The sequence below is a fragment of the Hyalella azteca genome, unplaced genomic scaffold (assembly GCF_000764305.2).
Source record: "Hyalella azteca isolate HAZT.00-mixed unplaced genomic scaffold, Hazt_2.0.2 contig11415, whole genome shotgun sequence".
NCBI classification, from domain to species: Eukaryota; Metazoa; Arthropoda; class Malacostraca; order Amphipoda; family Hyalellidae; genus Hyalella; species Hyalella azteca.
The window spans coordinates 428,062-447,363 of NW_025941414.1; the positions used below are offsets into that span (position 1 = coordinate 428,062).

The window sequence follows — 19,302 nt, forward strand, 5'->3', positions numbered from 1 at the left end:
TAAAAAATGAACTTGTATACTCAAAGCTTCAACAATGAACCATGCGCGCTTTCTGGTCGTCCAAAACAATGCAGATTTTTCAGCAAATTTGGGAAATTTAATATAATTTACTGATCAAAGATAAAATTTTCACTGACACCTATAGAACATTGATATTTTTCTATCAGAACCACGCGGAAGACAGCAAATTCAGGAGGAGATCAATATAATCCTGGTTATTTGCCGCAGTGAGTATAGCATTTTTGAACTGGTGATTTGACAAACTTTTTATTGTGTATTTACAATACAATTAAAAATATTTTAATTCCAATATCTAAATCTCATTCATGCATAAATAATATTTTATTCGCAGGCAAATCAAAGAAATTGTTGAATTCCATTGATAGACAATTACTGCAAGCAAGCGTGGCCATCAAATCAGCAGTATATCTCTCCCTTCAACGCATCAGGTGGGAGTTGTAGAGCATGGTTATCTCTACATGGTGTTTGCGTTGAAAGTCTCGTTCATAGACCTTCGAATAGGTGTTAACGTTGACAGTCTCGTTCGTAGGCCTTTGAATAGGGGTTTAGGTTGGCAGTTAGCAAGTATCTGGAAAGTTAATCCCAAATGCAACTGTCAGAGCAAGCATCCGGAAACCTATCCCCAAATCCAAGGCAGTTTCGTTCATAGACCTTCGAATAGGTGTTTACGTTGAAAGTCTCGTTCATATGCCTTTGAATAGAGGTTTAGGTTGACAGTCACGTTCATAGACCTTTGAATAGGGGTTTAGGTTGACAGTTTCGTTCATAGACCTTTGAATAGGGGTTTAGGTTGACAGTCTCGTTCATAGGCCTTCGAATAAGGGTTTAGGTTGACAGTCTCGTTCATAGACCATTGAATAGGATTAGGATTTTAGGTTGACCGTCTCTTTCCTAGGCCTTTGAATAAAGGTTTAGGATGAGTCTAGTTCATAGGCCTTTGAATAGGGGGTTTAGGTTGACAGTTTCGTTCATGGACCTTTGAATAGAGGTTTAGATTGACAGTCACGTTCATAGACCTTTGAATAGGGGGTTAGGTTGACAGTCTCGTGTAAAAGGCCTTTGAATAGAGGTTTAGGTTGACAGTTTCGTTCATAGACCTTTGAATAGGGGTTTAGGTTGACAGTCTCGTTCATTGGCCTTTTATTAGGGGTTTAGGTTGACAGTTTCGTTTACAGGCCTTTGAAAAATAGGGGACTCACAGCCAAGGAGTCGCTACACTAGGATAATAGTTATTCTGTTTTTTTGCCATTCGATCGAAATAATTTTCTGATAGATATCTTATATCCGACCTTATAGTCTCCTGAGAGTACGATAAAGGTTGGCTTATGCCGTGTCATACAGAGCTAGCAAGCTGCTTAGATGCTGAACTTCAATCGGTGTCACAGGTTGTACGTGTGTAGCGGCTGCTTTATTTGTTCCCTGAGTTCTATTGTAGACACCTGCTGTGGAGTAGTCTCGCATCCAAATTTCATTATCCTACTCCCCAATAAATGGTTGAAGTTAACCAACTAGACGACTTATTCGGCATGGTATTGTGTTTTGTTTCTATTTCAATGGACAATGTGTCTGCGTCTCATTTTTAACGGTTAAATTCCGTTCGGCCACATCTCCGAATGTCTCAGACGGTATTTATGAAATATTCAGTCATACTGTTTTCTCCATAATTCAGCTTTTGCTGTGGCCGACAAAGATTGGCTCAAGCATTTGGTGCCTTTCACAGTTAAATCACATGGTGCTTTTAACAGTTAAATCACATGGTGCTTTTAACAGTTAAATGAGGATTGAGTTGGGGATTGAGTTGTGGTGGGCAGATTATGAGTACGTGCGAATCATTCCGATTCATTCAAAGAAACGAAATAATTCTTTTCACTCTGTAGGTCATGACGCTTTGGAAAACACATATTTGTGCACTATAAAAACGACAAGTTTCTAATTCCAGTTCTAACTGAGCTAATTTGCTTTATATTGACAAAAGTTGAATTTAATTGTGAATTATTTTCAGATTCTTAATCGTGAGCGACTCCCAGGACGTCTTCAACGAACTGGTAGCTCTGACTCAAGCCTGGCCAACGGCCTACAAAGAAAGAATCTCTTTTAAGGTGACACTTCTCGTGTACATATAAGGCATATATTGATTTGAATTTATAATCGAGATAATCTCGGCACTAATTAATGCTATAGTAGCAAGTTTATCAATAACAGTAAGAGTTTTAGAAGTTGCAGTTCATGTAGAAGTTATGTAGAAGTAAGAATTTGAATGCTACGAGCGGTTGGATTGACAGTCGAATTTTCAGTAGAAGAACCTATAGAATTGATGTTAGTTTTCAAAGTTGTAGTGGTTGAAGATGATTAATAATTGAAATCCGAGTTATCTTCAGGTATGAGATTCATTGATTTATTATGCATTTCATTCTAGAAGGTTAATGAGCTAGCCGAATCAATGAAATTATACATCTTTATTGCTACCAATCTTTAACGCGTGAAAAGTAATCTTTGCAAGTCATGAGGCAGTTTGACATTTAACCTGTCTAATTTCGTCTTTAAACACATATCAATCAATACTTCTTCATATTCAATTTGTAAAGATATTATTTGTTGATTTATTTATATAGTAATCTAGAGGAAATTATATAGTTAATTATATAACTATACTAGAAACTATATATTATATAGTTTCTAGAGAAAAACTAGAATCACTAGTTTTTATGAATAGGGACGAATAATTGTACGGCCTACACAAGTTATCGTGCAGAATATCCTTCAGTTGTGCATAGTGTAGATTTCACGTTACTTCAAATCATGTAAATCAGAAACACTGTAGCGGGAGAATTGCGCCCCATACACGACGTTACTGGATCTCTGCCTACGGGCCCTAGCGTACGAGGATTAATCAAAGTGGCTCAGCGAATCTTCACAGGACACAAGGTATATTTATATTTCACGGAGAACTCGCAGCCACGACATAGGACTACAAACTTAATTCATTCAAGTTTACAAGTACGGACATTATACAGACAATTAGACACAGATATTTACAGACACTACAAAGTGTAGTGGCTCGGGCAAAAGTCGGCTGCCTACTCGTAATCAGCTTCTTTCTTTTCTTTCTTATTTATTCTTATAGGAGCACTGGAAACTAGACCACAAAGCCCCTTGCCTAAACTGGGTTTAATTAGTACCTAACTGTTTAACAGCTCTGAAAGTGAAAACCTGAAACAACTCCTAATCAGCTACTTCTCTAGAACACCATCTACTCATACTTTTTCTCATCAGTCTTTGTCAGAGAGGTGCGGCGGCTGAATAAAACTAACAGCGTTTTAAGCGTGGCCAAGGCTGGCCCGCTACAACACGCATAGTTGAATTTTAGGTCAAGAATTAGTAGACACTTCAATCAATCGAGAATACTCGCTGCCTCACATATCGCTGTAAAATAAATTCTTAGCACCGTATCTATGTAATTTTAGGCTCCCAGATAATTTATTATTAAAGATAACCATTTTAAAACTTTCAGTTCGTGGCCTCGTGGTACCCGCCGGAGCACGAGGACATGAGAGGCCTCTTCCGTCCCTGCTCGTCTCAGCAACTCTTCCTGCTGCGCCTGCTGCCGGAGGAGTCCTCCGTCCTCTACATGGACAGCGATGTCATCTTCCTGCGCCCGCCTGAAGAACTCTGGCAAATTTTCAACGAGTTTGACGAACGCCAGTTTGCTGCCGCGGCTCTTGACAAGCGAGATTATAATTATATACCGAAGGTGAATGAGCTTAAGATAGAAAGCATATTGCATATTGTCTATTGCTAGCTGCGGGCATCAGTACTATATTTTAGAAAGTCAGTCAATTTTGAACATTAATTAGGCTCCTATTGTTATGCTCACTTGCATAGATGGTTTAAACTGTATATGATTTCGAGTAATCTCATTTATGAATGACTCTGAAATTTCACATTCACAAATGTTTATTTAAGTCAAGTTTGTATAAATTTGCGAAGCTCTCTTCAAATATAACGGCTAAATATATAAGTATATAGTATATATATAATGTTATAGCCGCTTGTAACATATAACGAGAAGCTAATGAAATAATGGTTTACTTATCAGTGGTTGGAATTCCATCTTTTCTTCGTGAGTGTAAAAACTTGAAAAACAAATGTTTGCGGAATTGATGATTTTCTTTGTATCCGCAATGAGTGTAGAGGTGTTTCTCGTGGGAATATACATCAAGCTGACCGACTGAATTGCTTCTTATTTTTGCAGGAGGTTCGGATGACAGAAATGGGGTTTAACGCAGGTTTGATTCTGATGAATTTAACCCGCATGAGGCAGTTCCCAGGAGGCTGGGAGGACCAAGTGCTCAACATCACGGCTACATACAGCGATTATTTTCAATATGGCGATCAAGATATACTCAACATCTTCTTCGCCAAGGTAAGTCGACGTCCCATGACACATGACAGCTTAACACGCTAAACAGGTTCGATTGAAATTTCAAAAAAATTATCGTATCTTACCCGGATTTTTTTTAGTTTTTTTATTATTGGTAAATTAGCGTTTTAATAAAACTGGCCGTATGAATTATGGTCCTTTCATCACTAGATGTTGGAAACCATAACGGTTGCTCAAGCAAAGTGTTTTTATAAGTAGTGCGAAGTATTGTTTGTTTCAATTATTGTTGTAAGCCACTGTAGCTCAGCGGTTAGCCCCACCGATTTAAGGAGCTAGCGCGAGCCCATGAAAGTTCTATCCATGAAAGCTCTATTAATTTCTTAGCGGGTGCGCGGCGCCTAGTTGCCGTCATAGGTGGTGATTGCTGCATGGCCTAGGGTTGATTTCCATAAGCGAACCCTGGGTATATGGTACCTGGGAAAATTTCAAGACATTAAGGTAATGATCAGTTCATCAAGTCAACCAAAAGAAAAGTTAGCATTAGCGGAGTTCATTGGTGAGTCCCATTTGGTGAAAACAAAATAGGGGTTAGTAAACTGATATCGATGAGTCGCATTCCATCCCACGAAAAACGGTGAAATTGCTAATCTCGATATTTTACATTCGACACAAGGGAAAAGACCTAACTAACTCTTTATGAATGTATCTCGATACGGCCGTGAAAAGGTTTCTGTTGAGATAAAAGTCATAAAACACTGAGTTCACACTATATTCAGTAAACATGTCTGTACAAATCGTTGTGCCCCTGTAGTCCTTACCAGTGCGTAACTAGAACATGATTGAATGAATCCTGGATGCTTGCATAACCTAAAGTATGAAAAGCTCTAAATGAAAAACGAAAAATTATTACTATGCATTATTACTAATATGAATAAATTTACACCATTCCCTTACATCATATCGACAAGTCTAATCTGAAAAAGGGAAAATGATTGAAATTATTTTCAATGTTTCAAGAAAATTTAGAGCTAGAAAGGCCTTAATTAATTGGTAACGATAGTTAACAGATACATTGAGTAAGTTCCGTGGTCAACAATCGACCGTTGTCCTTAATTTCGACCTTTTATGAAACACTATCTGCTGAAGGCGACCGCTGCCAATTTTCATTGCCCTACCTCGAAAATTTGATATTTCGTATTGGTGTCGCATGACTAGCGTTTCTGAGTGTGAGAATCACAATTAACAAGTCTCCGCTACCAAGTTTATCATACATTCCAATCTAAAATTTTGTTACTTCTATCTATATATATGATGAATATAAACCTATTTTACTATAACATGCCATTAATTTCCGAAGATAATGCGATTTCTCATCAATAGGGCATGGAATTTTCATGCTCTAACGAACGAAGACTTAATGCTACGGGCGGCGTGATCACTATTAGCGTATCTCAATGACTGAGCCGGGATTCTACCTCGCAATTTTTCATTACAGTTCAAGTCTCATTTCTACCCACTTGGATGCGAGTGGATGGTGCGACCTTTTTACTGTGAAAGGAAAAAACTTCGTGCCTGTCCGAAAATGATGAACGAAGGTTCGAAGACCGTCCATGGAAGCGGGGGGAGCTTCTATTCTAGAGGAAAATTTAAAGTGAGTTGAAATCTACTTTAAACATAAAATAAATCTGAGGAATGTATGCTATATCCAGCTAATTAGTTAATAACTTTAATGTAAATTGACAAGTATTCAAAGTTCAAAAGCTATTTCGTGACCACTCGTCACTCTTCTAACCAAGTCTGCCATTTGCATTTACAAGTTAAATATAGATTTAATTTGAGTAGGAAAACGAAAATGTGATATTCGATAAAACGAAAGTCTTTTTTTCTGCCTAAACGATTATTGAAACTTACACCGTTATCTGTCTTAAAAACTTATACCAACTAGCCAGATGTTGAAGCAAAATTTTGGCAGACTTGACATGAGGTTCAGGAAAATACGGATTCTTTTTCTGTGGAGTGATTGCATGGTTACCCACCTTAATATACATCCATTTTCACGTACTTATTTTCCTGAAAAAATTCAAATGTATTTCGAACCTAATTTTATCAACATTTGAAGACAAAGTGGCTCATAGCTTCATGTTTTTAGCCCATTTTTTCATTTATGGAAAAATGCCCTATTGTGCTCGTCATGTCCATCCGTCCGTCTGCCAGTCTGTCTGTCCGTGACTTCACATTTTCGTCGACGAGAAAATGCGCTCTCTGTCACTCACTGCAGTGAGTACTGAGTTATATTTTTTAAACTTGATTATGCAGTATACACACGAGCTGTGGAAAACTTGGTATGCCTATAGATTACGTAGGTGCCGATATTTTTATTATATTTTCTAAAGGAATTACAGATGTGTTTAAGCATTCCTATTCAAGTAAAGGCCCATCACGTCACGATGTGCTGGTGATGCAAAGGGCCGTGGGCTAGCTAAATGTTAACTCTTGCACTACATATATTCCCTTCTGTTTCAAACTTGTCTAGGGTTCTATTAAACGTCGTCGACGTCAATGGTATCTTAAGTATATTTTTATCGTCAGAAAACAAAGGATTGGTCTTTGCTTTACCAATGTATACAGATGGAATAACTGTCATCAATGTTATTCGTCTTTGAAGGCATATGGTAACAAGAATTACCTGCTGCAGAGAAATGGTTACGGCGAATACTGTAAGAAAATTCGAAGATCCCTGAAAGAAGAGTCTTAGACTTCCCATCTAAATTTATAAACTGAGAGAATGGCCTCTCAGAATTAACAGAGAGGCCATTGAGAGAATTTTGATAATATTATTGCAAAATTAACCTACATAAATTTTACTATTTGCGCTTTCTTAGCACGCAAATTTGGAGAGGAACTGAATGTTGAAATTAATGATGGCTACTCTCCTTTGATATAATTATCCTAATGACTATTCTATTCTTTATAGGTTTGATTTTATTATTGTTTTATATTTTCATTCATAATTCATGCTCATTTTAGTAGGCTGCGAGGAATAAATAAGTAATAATACTCGCATTTTGTCCAATGTGGTAATAACAAATAATTTTCTAACGGGTGGTAAAATTTATTATCAATTGCGAATCGTGATGAGCCCGCAATAAAGAAACATTGAATATTGCCGTGATAATTCAATTAATTATTGACTACCAAGCATGATGTTAATATTTCTATACTTTTCAGGCTTTTTATAAAGCGTGGCAAGAACTGAACATGACGCAGCACGTCAATGAATTCCAGGCAAATTTGAGAAAAAAATTTATCTACAGCTCAAAAGGATAAACGTTGCGTAGAACATGAATACATTGACCGGATTCTCTCACAGCAACTTGTTCCAAGTGAAAACTCTTAGGCTTGGTATCGGTAGTTGGTATAAAATTAAGCGTGGAGACGAGGCATAATTGCTTTTAACTTAGGTCTAAGAATTTTTTTCGTCAGTTTATTCCATTTTGAAAAAAAGCTAACATGGTTTAAATCTTGTGATATTTTTTTTTTCATTTTACTTTGTAGTGAAATGTAAATTCACGTTTCCATAGTTTTCGTGCGAATTTTGCACAATCATTTAAACGATTAAAATTATGCATCCTGCACCGAGTTATAGTCAGACAATTCTACAATAAACAAATTAACCCCAAAAATTATCGTTTTCTCGTGAAAGACGAATCTTAAATTTTTTTGAGCAGATCTCAAAATNTGCACACTAAACCGCTTATATAAGCAGCAGTATAGAAGCAGTAATACTCACTGCGACAAAGCACCATCACTATTTTGATCGCCTCTTGGTCTTCGCGCAGTTCTGCTAAGAAAATAACGCTCGTCAATGAAACGTGGGAAGCAGAAACTGACGTCAGAAATATTTCCTCATACATCGAGAATCCGTTCAAAATTTCTCAGTCCTATGAATAAGTTTTCATATTGTCTAGACACAATCTCTTATAGTTCATTATAATCATCATATATATGTTTAAGTTTCAATACTGTTCTCTCATATGCTGCATTGTTATGAACGGTAATCTTCACGTTATCACCGTAAAAATGGAAGATCAGAAAATCGAAGATTGGAACCACGGTATGGAAAAACCCACTGATTATTGTAAACCTAACATTTCAAACTTTTCTTTGTGTGCATGAAATATCAATATGTGCATCTAATACCACGTACACTCAAATGCCAAAAAAAAAAACTTGTAGACTTGACCTTTCGACAAGCGAGGTTTCAAGCAACCTTTTCCCAAACATCTTATCAACACTAACAAGGCATTCTCTATTTTTGACAGTTTGGTAGAAATTCGATCAGTGTAGCAACCATGGATGACAATGCCAAGGCATTTTTTATGTTCATATTCACGCAATACTTGTACCTAATGTAGCGATCTGCCGATTATTTAAATCCGAAATGGAGAGCGGGCGCATAGTTACGTATAGCCTGCACCAAGTTTGTTAATCACATTATTTTTTCTGTTAAATATTAGCATTTCTCAAGCCGGTCATCAAATCGGAGACGAGTTTTTATCTGGAATTTAAAAGTAAAGAAAATAGCCAAAAAGTTCACCATTTCTTATAAGAGAAAACATTTCGGAGTACAGCTCCATCGTCAGTTCAAAACCTAGAACACAGGTAAAACAATTAGTAGCCTAAAATGCACATTCAAGCAATTCACCTAAACTTGACACAAGAATTAAAATCGAAGATAAAAGAAATAAAAATGAGATAACATGTAGAGAAGGTACTATCTATTTACAATTTGTAGAGGATAGGAACTGAATGCGGCATTTAAACTGGGTATCTGTTTGAAAATATAAAATGATTCTAAAATTCGTAGGTCAGAAACACCGGTTGTGGAGGCTAAAACTCTAAAATCACTATTGGACACCGGGACGTTGCACTGCTCGGCATGAATACGTACGGCTGAATGAGGGAGATGCGCAGGTATGTACCCTGGGGCCATACTTTCAAAATTCGCTAAATGAACGTAAGTACTTACGCTCTATTTTCTTGTCTATGATTGGTGGATTTTGCTTGAAAGGCCGTCAATGATTGGTTCAGGAACTTACGATCTCTTAACTTTTTTTGAAAGTATAGGCCCTGTTCTATAACTCCTGCCTCTATGCTCTGCAAGCCTAGTATAAAAATTGCGCAATGTCATACCGACATACGCAGATGCGCACTGCGCACAACTATATTGATAGACTAGGGATGATCGCAAAAGAACAGGGAGAGGATCTTTGTACTTGAAAAACGAGCTAATTTTAAAATTGTTCACCAGCAATATATTAAGATTTAAATTCGGGAGGTAGTTAGAGAATAGATCTTTCAACTCCTGGGCCATCGTCACAGATGCGGGACAAAGTAAGGAAAAGAAGAATAAACACGATTCCTATCGTCACGTTCAGGAACCACTTCAGCATATTGTTTGGACAAGAATTTTTTAATTTGAGTATGCACCAATTGTGAAGGAAACCCATTCAGTGAGAACATACTGCGCAAATATTCAAATTTAGTGTGCATACTATGGAGAGTAGAGCAAATTCGGAAACCGCGGTTTAATAATGTTTGAATCCCATTTAATTTGAAACGAAAAGAACAGAAGCTAAAAAAGCTGAGTTACTTGAGTTCATGTTCTACTGAGCAGAAAAAAACGCATCAAAATATATCATTAAAGCATGTGTACCTTAAAGGTGGATATTCCATTACCACACTAGCCTATGAGGTTCACTGATCTGAAATCACTAGCCACTGAAATTTCGTAAATTCTGCACCTTTTGATTTCATACCTTGAACAATATGACTTAATTATTCAAATTAATTCTACAATATAACATTTCTCCTAAAGAACGTACCCTATGTGAAGATAAATAAACTTCTTAATAATAACAAATAATGACGAACATTGTCTAACATTTCATTTGCACCGTAAGCATGAGAGCTTCCAATGAGGTATCACATTTACGGAATTTGCGATGCTACTGGCAAGAGATGGATGCCACAATGTATAATGAAACACCTGTCGAAACTAAATCGCACCACGGCGGTACCCATATCTGAAGTTTTTAGCGCATTTTCTCATTTATAGAAAAAATGCACTATTGTGCTCGCCATATCCGTCTGTCTGTCCGTCCGTTTTCGTCGACGAAAAAATGCGCTCTCCGTCACTCACTGCTGTGAGTACTGAGATATATTTTTTATTTAAATTAATGTACGATGCCAGGCTCTGTTATCGAGGAACTAGCTTGCATAACTCGCTGTTATGCTTCTGTTTCAATGCACGATCAAAAGCTTATGAAACGGTCTCTAGATAATTTCTATGAATCATGAAACTTCTGCTTAATTTAATGAATCAATACGCTCTTGAATTCTACATTATTGAATGAATCAATGCATTCTTAACTTCTACTTTATTTAATGAATTAATGCACTCTTAACTTCTACTTTATTTAATGAATCAATGCACTCTTAAATTCTACAATTTTGAATGAATCAATGCACTCTTAACTTCTACTTAATTTATTGAATCAATGCACTCCCGGTCTTCTAATGGAACTAATATGTTTGAGGGCTGATTTCATTTTAAATTTTACCTTATTTATTTTCTCAGTTACCTCTAAGACGTAAAAAATATAACTCAGTACTCACTGCAGTGAGTGACAGAGAGCACATTTTCTCGTCATTGAAAATGAGAAGTCATGGACGGACAGACGGACATGGCGAGCACAATAGTGCATTTTTCCATAAATGAGAAAATGCGCTAAAAAGGCAGTGCCGCATCAATCTCTACTGTCGAAGAACATCAGCTTTCCGTACACCAGCATCCAAATTAAATGGTCGTTAATCTGCCTCACGACCTATTCTGCCCTACACTCATATATTTACCAAGCTAAATAAATTGTAATCGGTAAAAATTCTGCAATGAAACAAATGCTCTGATAATTTACTAGGATAAAAAGGTGAAGCACGTGCAGTTATAACTAAGCCGGCATTTGATGTGATCGAAATGTCAAAAAAGATTTGATTTTTTTTTATGAAATTGCTAGCTAAAAATCAAGGGTTCTGACCTAACGTAACGTCAGTCCTAACCACGTCATTAACTTAATTCATATTCGTCCGACAATGTGTGTGCAATTGTTTCAAATTGCGCGACAAAGTTCAACTTGCTGAGAGGAGCCTGGTTCTTTCTCAATTGTAGTCAGAATTCGATGAAACGTGAGAAGCAAATGAGTTACTGACATCAAGTTTAAAATCCATCACCAAATTTGTCGTATAGAAGCTTATTAGTTTTTCATTTTCAATGATTTCAGTATAATTGAAAATCATTTGCGCCATTCATGCAAGCTTTAAATTCCCTTGATTATACAGCCACTGAATGTCATAGCTAATAAAATAAAATAAAAAAGAAATAACACCCGATATTATGTAAGAAAAATAAACACGATCCTATAACCTCTGCGTTTTTTTAGACATCTGCTTTCAAGCGATTCATTATAAAAAGTTCCTCATTAGTGCACGTTTCAAATTCACGAAATAGCAGACGTAATATTTTGTAGTTAAATGCTTAGAAAAGTTATTCTAGGCCCTAAAAAATCATCATAAATTAAAGTGCGCTTTATACACATTAGACGATGTAATAAAAATATGAAAATGAACCGGTCCGAAATAATGTCCAAATACTAGACAATTAGACCTAATAACGGAGCACATATAATTTATTTTCTTTGACAGAATCTTAAAAATGTAACTCTCGATTGAAAATATTTTGTTCGCTAAATTAAATTGAAAAACAAAATTATATGAAACTTTGGGCAAGCTATGGGTGAACTAACATCATGCAGTTTACTGTAAATGAAAAGATACAAGCAGGGAGCAGGGAAAAAACTTGCGTCGAAAATATCATGTAATAAATTTCACATGTCACTGAAGTGATGAATTATTTATATAATCTTCTATGTATGTTACTTAGCCTTGAAACAAACCATGCAGATCGAGGTATATGATACCAATGATACTTCGGATGATATATATGATATTATTAGCCTCGCACAAAATCGATTAAACTATTTCTAAAAGTTCTATGCAAGTGTCAAGCGTCATACAGATCGAGATTTGGTCCGACGAGAGGACTTTCTCCCTCCATGCATGTATAAGCTACTTGCTAATTAAGGTGCGGGTTACTCATCATAATAATTTTCCCTGGGCTTAGCTAACTATCGGAAAATCTCAAACTTCAGTGAAGTACAAGTTTCGGTTAGTTTATGGTTTCATGGTTGATTTTTCACAGCCTATTTATGAGCAGCTTACAGTTTTAGCTATTGACTTGACTATCAACCCTAAGGGGTGCTGCACTAGTGATAATTAATAACAACAACCCTATCGAAATTCGAAGACCTGTCAGCCGCTGGCACACGGACGCCCCAATACCCCCGTATGGCGGGAACTTCGATTGTTCGTGGGTTTCCTTGTTCAGACTCTGACCAGCCCCATCGTGCGATAGCGTCATCAGCGTTTGACCAGGGGCATCATGACGAAGCTTGACCAGCTGCTCTTTTTAAGCATGTTACGCAGATTTGGCCTACCGGGCAATTGACTTCCAAAAGAAGCTGGTAAATAGAAGCAAAACACCCTACGTGGCCGACTTGCTCCTGATTCACCCCTAAGCCGAATATAGTTCCTCTAAAACGACCTTAATCGGCACGAAAATTTTGACAGGGAAAAAACATTCTAGTAATCTTTGCGTATAAATCTATCGAAACAAGTTTTCACACAATAACCACTCCGCAAATAGAAGGTTGAAGAAACACGTCGCTGATAAATTATTTAAAACTCAAAATTAAAAAAAAATCGACCATACAATTGTTTCAGAATGTTGATTTCTGAAATCTGCTAGATATCTAAGTTATATATAAGTAATTATATGGCCAATAGGTACCGTGCTTCAAACCGGTTAGAATAAAAATTCAAAGTTATAATCTTTGAATAGTTCCGTTGACCCTATTCGGCCACGTATAAAAAGGAAGTAGAAAGAAATCTTTATACGTGAAAGAAATCTTTCAGCTCCTAACGGGCAATGCGAAGTGTATGATCGAAGTATACTGCTCGTTAAAAATTCGTTTGTTTATAATCAGGGGTGAATATCTGAGCGTTTGCTGCTATCGGTTATCCGTCTAAAGAACATCATTCGAAATAAGTTGTTGTGAAAGAATTCGGTCGATGTAGTCACGTCCGTGACAGCCAAATTGATCTTTAGATTTTGTGGCGGCCAAATTTGTTTTCAATTCTGCTTGGAACTCAGCGAAGGACTGCGTCATGTTCATTGCCTCCCATGTTTTGAAGAATGTCTGTAAGAAATAAAAGACAGGAAAAGACAGTCGCGAATTGTAGTTTATCATTAATCATCTAATCAAGATATTCTTGAATGTTTGATGTTCTACCTAAACATGATTTTTCGACTTAAATTGTCAACGAGTTGAAGGTTTAACAGATTATCAAATAAATTCTCCGAACAAAATTCCGACAACCGCAATAATTATTTCATGTTGCCTAAATCAGCAGTAGAATAAAATTCTCTTTGTAGATCCAAAACAACAGATGTTATTATGCTATTATATAAATTAATCTTTTGCCATTACGTTTTGTTGCTGAAATAACCGCTTGTGCACGGTTGTTTCACCTTGCAAGACAGATGCAGAAAATTCTATTTTTTAGTTAAAAAATTACCGTTATGAAGGAAAAAAACACATTCTTCGAACTAACAACGTATCATCTTTCATAATTTCATTGAAATGACAATTTCTGTCAATAAACAGGAAATATTCATTTACATAAAAAGTTGAATCATATGCAAATTTAATTAAAATAAATCTTGAACTTAGAATAGTTAGCACTTGTATTAATGTGTTTCGTTAATTGCCTCGTTTCACTATTGGATCAACTTGTAATCATAAAACTTAAAGCAGATATACGAGTTTGGTCCTCGTTTTACTATTGGATCAACTTGTAATAATAAAACTTAAAGCAGATATACGAGTTTAGTCTTGAGCTCACCATCAATTTCCCGGGCGAGTAAAATGATGCCGCTGTTCCGTGGACCGCCTTGGCACCAGCCTTCAACATTTCATTCAGGGCACAGGCGAATGAAGTTCGATTGGCAGTAAAAAAATCGTAAGTTCCATTCACATCCCAAGGGATAAAAGTGAGACCTGAACTGTAAAAAATGCAAATGAGAGTGGTGTCATAGTTATTAAAATGATATGGCGGAAAAACTTTTATAATGCATGCATGTAGAATGTTCACACACTTTACATATTTAAATACATATTTCCTTTAAATATTTGTATCCACAATGGGTTTCTCGCACCCACCCCTCCCGTAACAGCGCCTACGTAAAATATGGCACAAATCGTCTTTGGCACTATGGAAATGGCACTATGGAAATCTTTCTATCGGTAAAAGTTATAAAACTTGATGCTTTAAATTAAGTATAGATATTATTTAATATTACCTTGTCGAAGAAAATGTTGAGTATATCTTGATCACCTAATTTGAATATACTGTGGTACTCGGCCGTGATGTTGATCACTTGGTCCTCCCAGCCTGCCGGGAACTGCCTCATGCTGGTGAGGTTATACAACATCAAACCCGCGTTGAACCCCACATCGCTGTAACGCACGTCCTGTGTTTCATAAAAAGGATAAGCAGCCCTTGTCATATTAATCACAAGTGGTTATGCAGCTGTGACCCTTTGTTGCTCACAATTTATTTTGATGGGAAATTCGGAAAGGACTAAAGAGCTCAAACAAAAACGTTATAAAATGATTGTACTGTTGGCTATCATTATTCATTCCATGTTTTTCGAGTATAGATTCTCTCACGTTATATATCTGATATTTTCAAGGGTAGTTCAGGCACATCAACACATGATCCTAAATTGTCTCCATAGTTCAACAACTCGGACAAAATTATCATATCGATTACACACATTCGATTGCACACAAAATTATAGAATCTGCGCTCACCTTTGCATGAAGGGAACAACTCGCTCCTTAAGCATTTTGGTGGAGTGAACATGTTATGAATTTCAATGACTATTTTCATATTTATGCAACCTTTGGTATGTGATGGTAGGAACCGACAAAGACAGCAGCCGCGGCAAACTGCTTCTCGTCGAACTCATTGAAAATTTGCCAGAGCTCTTCAGGCGGGCGCAGGAAGATGACATCGCTGTCCATGTAGAGGACGGCGGACTCCTCCGGCAGCAGGCGCAGCAGGAAGAGTCGCTGAGACGCGCAGGGACGGAAGAGGCCTCTCATGTCCTCGTGCTCCGGCGGGTACCACGAGGCCACTTCTTCAGGCGGGCGCAGGAAGATGACATCGCTGTCCATGTAGAGGACGGCGGACTCCTCCGGCAGCAGGCGCAGCAGGAAGAGTCGCTGAGACGCGCTGGGGCGGAAGAGGCCTCTCATGTCCTCGTGCTCCGGCGGGTACCACGAGGCCACGAACTGAAAGTGTTCGAACATGATGGATGTAACTTATGCATTGAAGCTTCTCCCTCATGTTTTTAGAAGAGATATAACATTATAAGAAGGCAGGGTGGCCCAGTGGTTAAAGTTCAGAGTACCAAGATTGGCGCAGAGAGGCGCGGGTTCGATCCCAGCTCTGTGCGCCAGTTTCTGGTCAGAATCGGCAAGGAGGACGGGCGGTTATGCACAGCGAAATTTTAACAGTGAGTTGCGAGGTCGAGACAGCAAAATGCTGTGAATGTTCTGCGATGTTATTATTATTATTATTATTATTATTATTGTCATTATTATTATTATTATTATTATCATTATCATTATCAATATTAGTTTTATTATCATTATTATTATTATTATTATTAACATTTTTTGTCAACTTCCGTCCCACATGGGGCATTCCTAGTATTGCTGTGAACAGCTGGACAAGAACTAAAAATTTATCTATCTCTGGCGTCTATATTTTTCTCAGCTTTGGAGAGCGCAGGATATTCCTTCAAATACCAGAAATTACACAATTCTTCTATAAAAAAAACATACAAGATATTATTCAACATGGAGCCTGAAGTTAATTGAAATTACGCCCTGAATAATTACGAATTAATTCACACATACTAATGTCGAATGCAGATACCATTGCCAAATACACTCAAAGATATAATAATAGCACTACAGTGAGTTTTAATGCGGAATGAAAAGCGCACCTGAAACGAGCTTCTCTCTCTGTAGGCCGTTGGCCAGGCCTTAGTAGAAGCGACGAGCTCGTCGAAGATGGCTTGCGAGTCGCTCACGATATGGAATCTGAGGACCATTCGTTCTTTAGTCAGGGCCTTACGTTATTATTGCAACTTATCAAGTATTTTACTCTAGATTTTGGTAATCTTAGTTGTATTTAAGGGTTAGCTCGTAAACATGGGTTCATTAGTTCAAAAGAAAGAGGAGAGATCGAAATAATTGAATTCCTGCTGATAAGCTGGTATGGGTTTGGAAAAATATTCCATGTTTGCATAATTATGTACTTCACTGTGTGGTTTATCGAAATATAATAGGTCAAGATTGCACATTGAATACTAGGTAAATGACTGCTTAAAATAAATAGATTAAAATAACTCATTACATGATCTCACCTACTACGCCGGCGTGACAGAAAAATTACCGCTTTGATAGACACTTTGGCTTGCTGTAACTGCCTGTCAGATGAGTCCTGTAAAGTCTTAGAGTCGCCTGTTGAAAATACTACATTTTTAAGCAATTCGTATGAATTTTCTTCTCAATTTTGCGACAATTTCTGTAATTTTAACCACGGATAGTTTGAAAAAATTTATTAATAAGATAAACACTTTAATCCGGTACGCGAACATTAATTTCCGAAAAATATTGCGAAAATCATTTTTAATTCCGTATAACGAGGATAGATTTAGCTGCGCCACTGAATATTAATTTCCTATCTTTAATAGTTTTCCAGCGTTCAATACTCACTGCTGCACACCGCGAGCATAATTTTTAACTCGTCCAAAATTTCCAGGTTTTTGCTTGATTCTGAAGGAAGAATAACATTATATTAAATTGTTGAATCGGAAAGCATAGTTTTTGTTAATTGGAAAATGTATCTGACTTTACGAAAAGTCAAAATCCGCGTTGGCTGAGAGCACTGTTGCACGAAACTCTGTGAACTTGAGGAACTAAATCTAGACAAACGTACGCATGCAAATTCTTTTTCAACAATAATATGAATGGTTTATTATACATTATACACGATGATAATCGACATGAGACACATGTTTCGCTTGAGTTTTACTCTGACTCATGAATTGTTATACAATGATTTACTACAAATAAATATTTCATGGTTAGTATATTAATTGCCTGACTGATAGCCTGCGGTTTGCAACAGCAACATCACAACAGCAGTGCTAGACTGCCACATTATGTCAGGACAATCTTACATTGACATGGTCAAACATCAAACATTATACCTATTATAGGGCAATAAAATTCTTCAAAGCAATACAATACTTCAAGGCTATACAATACTTCAAGGCAATAAAATTCTTCAAAGCAATACAATACTTCAAGGCAATACAATACTTCAAGGCAATACAATACTTCAAGGCAATACAATACTTCAAGGCCATACAATACTTCAAGGCCATACAATACCTCAAGGCAATACAATACTTCAATGCCATACATTACTTCAAGGCCATACAATACTTCAAGGCCATACAATGTTTCAAGGCAATACAATACTTCAAGGCGAAACAATACTTCAAGGCAATACAATATTACAATACTTCAAGGCAATACAATACTTCAAGGCAATACAATACTTCAATACTCTGCAGACCTAATACGTAATGCGGACGCTGTAGATGAACCGTAAGCAGCAGAAGCGCGGACGCGGCAACCACCAAACGCAGCAGCGTTTCTGCTCGCCGGCTGCTCTGGCGCCGCTGCACCGATCGTAGCATATCCTTCGCAACCCTCTCGAGATCTTCCATAAATTGCTATGCGTCTGCAAACTTGAAATATAGGACAAGATTGACAATAATTTATTCTTAATTCATGGGATGAAATCTGATAATTTTTGTAAAATGAAATCTGGGATGAAATCTGATAATTTTTTGTAAAAATCCAAAAAGGAAACTCATTTCAGTTAAGGAAGAAACGTTAGAAAAATGTTGCTTTATCGTGATACCAAATTAATGGTCGTTGGCGACTCGCGGAAAATATCCTACTTTCGATCTTGGAATATGCATTGCGCTAGCCTTTACAATCAAAATACTACGAAATTTAAGCAATATTCATTGTATGATTCAATATCTCAAGAAGAATAACCGGGAATTTAGTTACTTATGGAAGAGTTCACTTCGTGCGTTAAATCAAATGGTCACAGCTGTTGCCTCGAGACCCCTTCAACAGTCTGAATAGGGAAAATAATCCTATATGATTGAAGAATTTCGTTCCATATATATTGTTATCCAAAATTCCGCTGCCAATTTTTCACGTGTGTTGTAATAATATAAAAAACGTTCAAACCGACATAGTATTCCATTTCAACTCCCCATTAAAGTTCTTTGCAAATTTTCTTTGGTTCATTTCATCGAACAAAAATAGCATTTACTGTCCCGAAACAAAGGATTACAATTTTCATTGCAACCCTACTTCCTTGATGTTTCAATTGGCTGATATTTCATAATAATCCATATTTTTCAGGTGTTGCGCGGGAAGTATTGTGAAGAAACTGTCGATTAACCACAAAAGATAATAAAAATTCTCCTGTCATCAGAAAAACAGCTAAAAAAACATGTAAAGTATTTAGCCGATTTATGAAGTGTCGGAAATACAATT

At 36.9% G+C, this 19,302-nt stretch overlaps 1 protein-coding gene across 1 annotated transcript in view; it reads left to right on the forward strand.

Moving 5' to 3' along the window:
- Positions 1–19,302, forward strand: part of LOC108666050 (glucoside xylosyltransferase 2-like) — a 44,241-nt gene that overhangs the window by 15,293 nt on the left and 9,646 nt on the right. The window contains exon 5 of the mRNA XM_047882823.1: positions 2,024–2,120. Within this exon, the coding sequence (XP_047738779.1) occupies positions 2,024–2,120 (97 nt within the window). The remainder of the gene's footprint in view (positions 1–2,023; positions 2,121–19,302) is intronic.